Consider the following 6,823-nt stretch of genomic DNA (forward strand, 5'->3'; position numbering starts at 1 on the left):
TGAAAGTTTATTAAGTAAATTGTTTTTAAAAAGTAACAAAACTTGATTCATTGAGACCGCGGGGGAATACAATACAATACAATACAATGCAATATATCTTTATTGTCATTGTACAGGGGTACAACGAGATTGGGAATGCGTCTCCCATACGATGCAATAAATTAATTAGCTAGTCAGTATTAATTTAAACAACCCAATGAAACAAAACAAATGGTAACAGTTTTAAAACAGAATAAAGTGCAAGTAGATCTGTGCCGGTTCACTGTGCGATGTGACCATCCGGCTCAGCAGGACCGGTCCATAGCAGCTATGGTCCTGGGGATGAAGCTGTTCCTGAGTCTGGAAGTGCGGGCGTAGAAGGCCTTGTATCGTCTGCCCGATGGTAGAAGTTCGAACAGACTGTTGCAGGGGTGTGAGGAGTCTTTGTGGATGCCGGTGGCTTTTCTGAGGCATCGTGTGTTGTAGATGCCCTCCAAGGCTGGTAGCTGTGTTCCGATGGTCCTCTGAGCTCTATGGACTACCCACTGAAGAGCTTTCCTCTTTGCCTCCGTGCAGCTGAGATACCACACAGGGATGCCATGTGTTAGGATGCTCTCTATGGTGCAGCGGTAGAATGTTGTGGTGAGTAGGGTGGGCCTAAAATTGTTGTGCTATCGTGTACCGGTTTGGCTGTCTTTCCAGAACAAATCTATCTACAAACAAACAAGATGAGACTTTTAGTTTTAGAAATAGATAGATAGATTGCTATATTTATTAAATATTGCATGCAAAGAACAATTTTTTTTATATTCCTGTTGCAGTTGACATAGCAGAAGATTTGCATCAAGTATCTTACAACGATGTAGGTTTCCCCTTTGTCACACAAGGGAATTGAAGTTGGGAAGTGACACTTCGATTAGTTTAATTTACCGACTTTGTTCGTAAATTGCGCAGAGTTTTTTTAAATTCTTGCTGTTATAATTATTTAGATTTCCTGTACTGCGAAAAATGAAAGTTCTTCCTAGTTTCGTTCGGTGTTTTCAGTTCTGCATTTTTAAAGCAGTAATATTATCGGCATTAGATATAGATTGTGGCCAGTTAATTGTTTATATTTGGAAAGATGGTTAAACTGTAGGAAGCGGTTTGTTTTGAAATTACTGGAGGCACTTGAACATTGCGCACGAGTTCAAAATTGCTTCTTAAATCGTATAAGTAGTTTTTGTAAATTAACCAGCATCTTCTTATTGCTTAGGAAGGAACTGTAAATGCTAGTTTACACCGAAGGTAGACACAAAGTGCTGGAGTAACTCAGCGGGACAGGCAGCATCTCTGGATTGAAGGAATGGATGACATTTTGGGTCAAGACCCGAAGGAATGGGCGACGTTTCGGGTCGAGACCCCAAGGGTCTCGACTCGAAACGTCACCCATTCCTTCGGGTCTCGACCCAAAACGTCACCCATTCCTTCTCTCCAGAGATGCTGCCTGTCCTGCTGAGTTACTCCAACATTTTGTGCCTATCCTCTTATTGCCGACCAACCTGTCTTCATCTCCACTCTTCTCTCTTTTTTAAACTATGTAACCACCCTCAGTCCCGATGTAGAATCTTGACCTGAAATGTTGACCATTTCTTCTCCTCTCCACCCATCCCTTCCCAACATCACCCATGGGCGGCACGGTGGCGCAGCGGTAGAGTTGCTGCCTTACAGCGAATGCAGCGCCTGAGACTTGGGTTCGATCCTGACTACGGGCGCCGTCTGTACGGAGTTTGTACGTTCTTCCCGTGACCTGCGTGGGTTTTCTCCGAGATCTTCGGTTTCCTCCCACGCTCCAAAGACGTGCGGGTTTGTAGGTTAATTGACTGGGTAAAATGTTTTTTTTTAAATTGTCCCTAGTGTGTGTAGGATAGTGTTAATGTGCAGGGATCGCTGGGCGGCGCGGACTCGGTGGGCCGAAGGGCCTGTTTCCGCGCTGTACCTCTAAATCTAAACATCAAAGGCTGATCGACTCGCATTTCCCCCCACCCTCTCCCCGTCTCCAGATTCCAGCATTTGATAGTGCCTTAAAGCAAAAAGAGAAGCCAAATTAGAAATGAAGACAGGGATGAACTACAATGGAAGAGAAGGATTTTATCTTGGGTCATCAAATAATGACTTTACATTTGCCCTTTGCCCTCTTATTTTTGCCGATCCACTTTGTAGAATTTTTTTTGTAGGTCTCGACAGATAACTCTCCACAGATGGCCTCTATCCTTTGGCTCTGTGCCTACAGCCAAATGCCGTGAATATCCAATTCCCAGTTTCTGTGTTCAAGTGCTCGGGCACCATCTCCCTCCAGTTCCAAACGCCAGCAGCACTGTCTGGGCGGCTGCTGTCTGCGCGGAGTTTGCCCGTTCTCCCCGTGGGTTTTCTCCCAGATCTTCGGTTTCCAACTGCACTCCAAAGACGTACAGGCCTGCAGGTTAATTGGTGTAAATGTAAGATTTAGATTTAGATTTAGAGATACAGCGCGGAAACAGGCCCTTCGGCCCACCGGGTCTGCGCCGCCCAGCGATCCCCGCACACTAACACTATCCTACACCCACTAGGGACAATTTTTACATTTTACCCAGTCAATTAACCTATAAACCTGTACGTCTTTGGAGTGTGGGAGGAAACCGAAGATCTCGCAGAAAACCCACGCAGGTCACGGGGACAAACTCTTTACAGACAGCACCCGTAGTCAGGATCGAACTTGAGTCTCAGGCGCTGCATTCGCTGTAAGGCAGCAACTCTACCGCTGCGCCACCGTGCCGCCCCTAGATTGTCCCTAGTGTAAATGTAAAATTGTCCCTAGTGTGTGCGCGTGTGTAGCATAGCGCTAGCGTGCGGGGATCGCTGGTCGGTGCGGGCTCGGTGGGCCAAAGAGCCTGTATGTTAAGAAATATAAGAAGATAACTGCAGATGCTGGTACAAATCGAAGGTATTTATTCACAAAATGCTGGAGTAACTCAGCAGGTCGGGCAGCATCTCGGGAGAGAAGGAATGGGTGACGTTTCGGGTCGAGACCCTTCTTCAGACTGTATGTTTCCGCGCTGCGTCTCTAAACTAAACCAAGCACAGAGGCTGGTAATGTGTGTCTTGTTCTTGCATTTCGAAGCAAGTTAATGATTAAATGCTAAGGTTTTGGATAAAGTTGACGTTACTGTTTGTCACAGATAACCTGCTGTTAATATTACAAAACGAGGCTGTGTACTTTGCTTCTTTCCTAATGCATATTCATTGTTCCCTGTGCGTGTTAAAAGTGGATGTAATGAAAATAGCGAGAAATGTTTGGGACCCGGTCCCTTGATTGACCTTGACTGTGTTTTGGTTGAGTTCTCCAGGTCATTGACGTTTATTTTGGTTTTTATTTCAGAAGGAGCTGGGAGAGAGCCTGCCCTTGAAAACAGCAGAATGGAAGGCCACGTCGAGCAGAGTGCAGCGGACAATCAGGCACCGGTGGACTACGGGGTCCAAATACGGTTCATAGACAACCTCCAGGACACCCGCAAAATCAAGAAACCCAAGAAGAATTTGGGCAAGTCGGGAACCTACGGTGTGGTGGTGAGAGTCCAGGGCATTTCAGGCCAGCCGTTTGTGGTATTGAATAACAGCGAAGGGGCGTTATCGGCGCCTGGAGCCTCTGGCAGGACGGATGGCGTTAAGGACGCCGTGCACGAAGGGAACGGCGACGCCATCCCGGGCGCACATACCCGGAGAACGGGCGCCAGGGCGACGGAGTTTGAAATGCCCGAAAACCCTTACGGAGACGCGCCACCATCCAGCGCTGATTCCCGGGGCGCCAGCTCTGACGAGGAAACTGGCGCCAGGTGTTACGCAAAGGTCTGCGACTCCGGCGCGCGCGCGCAAATCAACGCGGGCTCCCTTCGGCCCGCGGGCGGCGACGGCCGCTCGTCCTTGCCCCGCAGGAAGCCGAGCGCCCACCAGGAGGAGCAGTTGAGAAAGGTCCACTCCTACGGGTCTTTGCTCATTTCCGATGACGTGGAGTTCTCCGGAGAAGCCGGGCCCAGCTACCAGTATTTGCCCGAAGAAAGGGCGGGCTTCAGGGTCCCAAGTCCCGCTGTTTCGGCCAACGGTGAGAGATCGGTGAACAATCTGAATGAGAGAAGTCGGGGGAGCTCGGATCACAAGCACCCGGAAAAGCCGTGGCCTAACGCCGGATATAATCCCACAAACGCGATGCAGCCCGTGGCCAAAGCTTCCTCCGTCACTGATATCTCATTGAAGTCAGGCGACACCATTGAGATAGACACCAAGCCTCTGTCTTCTGTGGATTCCCTGATCAGTAAATTCGACGGCAAAGGGGGGCAGCAGAGGGGAAGGACAGGCAGGCACAATCGGATTTCGCCCGAAGAACGCAGACGGTCACGGAGCCTCGATGGCAGAAGACCGCAGCCCTCCGGCGCTGGGCTGGACGCGAGGAGAGAAGTCGAGACTAACCGTGGATACGAGACCAGCGGCAGCCAAAAGCCGTACCGGTCCAGTGACATAATGGATGTCGGTAAAGACTTCCAACCTGCCAGGGTCTTGGAAACCAAGCCTGTGGCGGTTACGAAGGAGTCCCTCTCTCCGATCCATTTCACATCTCAGTCTTACAGTTTGGATAAAGCATACACCACTGGATTTCTGAACAAAGAACAAGGGCTCCTTCCGGCCTTCAGTACGTCCAGCCTCCCTAGGAAGTGGAACCAGAACCAAATGGAGATTGAGCCCATCGTTGAGATGAATCATACAGCTGCCGTCTTTGCTGAACAGAATAAGGAGGTAGGGGGAATTTTATCGGCACTAAGTTACTTGCATGTGTAGGAAAGAACTGCAGATGCTGATTGAAACAGAAGATGGACACAAAAAGCTGGAGTAACTCAATAGACAATAGGTGCAAGAGGAGGCCATTTGGCCCTTCGAGCCAGCATCACGATTCAATGTGATAGACAATAGGTGCTGGAGTAGGCCTTTCGGCTCTTCGAGCTAGCACCGCCATTCAATGTGATCATGGCTGATCATCCACAATCAGTACCCCGTTCCTGCCCTCTCCCCATACCCCCTGACTCCGCTATCATTAAGAGCTCTATCTAACTCTCTCTTGAAAGCATCCAGAGAATCGGCCTCCACTGCCTTCTGAGGCAGAGAATTCCACAGATTCACAACTCTCTGACTGAAAACGTTTTTCCTCATCTCCGTTCTAAATGGCCTACCCCTTATTCTTAAACTGTGGCCCCTTGTTCTGGACTCCCCCAACATTGGGAACATGTTTCCTGCCTCTAACATGTCCAACCCCTTAATAATCTTATACGTTTCGATAAGATCCCCTCTCATCCTTCTAAAACCCCTGCATTCCCTCTCTCTCCTCTGTCCTAGTTGTCCCACCGATTCCACTGTTCGCATCCCTGTATCCCTTCGTTATCACCTGTTCCCCAGCCAACAATGGGCCATTATGGCTTTCACCCCTCCTTGGTCATCTGTCACCGGCCCCGATTTGTTCCGGCCTTTACCTACGTCCAGTTCCCCTCCTCTGCTTTCATTCTGAGGAAGGGATCTGCCTGAAACGTCACCTATTCCTTTTCTCCAGAGATGCTGCCTGACCCGCTGAGTTACTCCAGAGCTTTGTGTCTATCTCGGAGAACGTTTCAAGTCGGGACCCTCCTCAAGACTTATTCTTTTCTAAAGAAGAGTCCTGACCTGAAACCTCTCCAGAGATGCTGCCTGACCCGCCAAGTTTATGTTTGTCTTGCATTTTGTATCCTTTTGTGTAATCCAGGATTTACAATATACATCAATGACTTGGATGAAGGGATTAAAAGTACCATTAGCAAATTTGCAGATGATTTAGAGCTAGGTGGCAGTGTGAACTGTGAGGAAGATGCTATGAGGTTGCAGGGTGACTTGGACAGGTTGTGTGAGTGGGAATCTGTGGAATTCGCTGCCTCAGAAGGCAGTGGAGGCCAATTCTCTGAATGCATTCAAGAGAGAGCTAGATAGAACTCTTAAGGATAGCGGAGTCAGGGGGTATGGGGAGAAGGCAGGAACGGGGTACTGATTGTGGATTATCAGCCATGATCACATTGAATGGCAGTGCTGGCTTGAAGGGCCGAATGGCCTCCTCCTGCACCTATTGTCTATTGTCTATTTCCAATTCCTTGTTTCTACACTATGGAAAATTTGACTTCTTTTCTAAGTGTAGACAATAGACAATAGGTGCAGGAGGAGGCCATTCGGTCCTTCAGACTGAAGAAGGGTCTCGACCCGAAACGTCACCCATTTTGTCACCCTGAGATGCTGCCTGACCTGCTGAGTTACTCCAGCATTTTGTGAATAAATACCCCTCGATTTGTACCAGCATCTGCAGTTATTTTCTTAAGGATAGCGGAGTCAGGGGGTATAGGGAGAAGGCAGGAACGGGGTACTGATTGAGAATGATCAGCCATGATCACATTGCATGGCGGTGTTGGCTCGTAGGGCCGAATGGCCTCCTCCTGTGTCTATTGTCTAATCGGCAATTGTGTAAACAAAAATAAGTAAATAAATAAAAGTAAAACATAATTAAAGGCAGATCCCCAACTACAATCGTGATTTCAGTCAGAGGGTAGTTCTTTTAGATTCTCAAAGTATAACACAAAAGGTTTCCATTTTGAATAAAACTTTCATGACAAACTTGATGAATTAGGTAACTTTCAGTTTTTCTCTCTGTGCTCATTGAATGTCATATGTTCCATGATTTTCCGTGGATTGTCGTTCAGATTCTGTGCACATTCCCATTTCCAATCTTGAATTATCTTTTAAATTCTTATTTGCGTTCGCAGTTAAA

General features: G+C 48.0%; 1 protein-coding gene across 1 annotated transcript in view; it reads left to right on the forward strand.

The window, feature by feature from the left end:
- LOC144612339 (cingulin-like) overlaps window positions 1–5,562 on the forward strand; it is a 50,174-nt gene extending 44,612 nt beyond the window's left edge. Inside the window, exons 2-3 of the mRNA XM_078431915.1 lie at window positions 3,374–4,782; window positions 5,437–5,562. Coding sequence (XP_078288041.1) covers window positions 3,412–4,782; window positions 5,437–5,562 — 1,497 coding nt within the window. The 5' untranslated portion in view covers window positions 3,374–3,411. The remainder of the gene's footprint in view (window positions 1–3,373; window positions 4,783–5,436) is intronic.
- Window positions 5,563–6,823: the final 1,261 nt, after the last annotated feature.

The sequence above is a fragment of the Rhinoraja longicauda genome, chromosome 44 (genome assembly GCF_053455715.1).
Source record: "Rhinoraja longicauda isolate Sanriku21f chromosome 44, sRhiLon1.1, whole genome shotgun sequence".
In the NCBI taxonomy this organism is placed as follows: domain Eukaryota; kingdom Metazoa; phylum Chordata; class Chondrichthyes; order Rajiformes; family Arhynchobatidae; genus Rhinoraja; species Rhinoraja longicauda.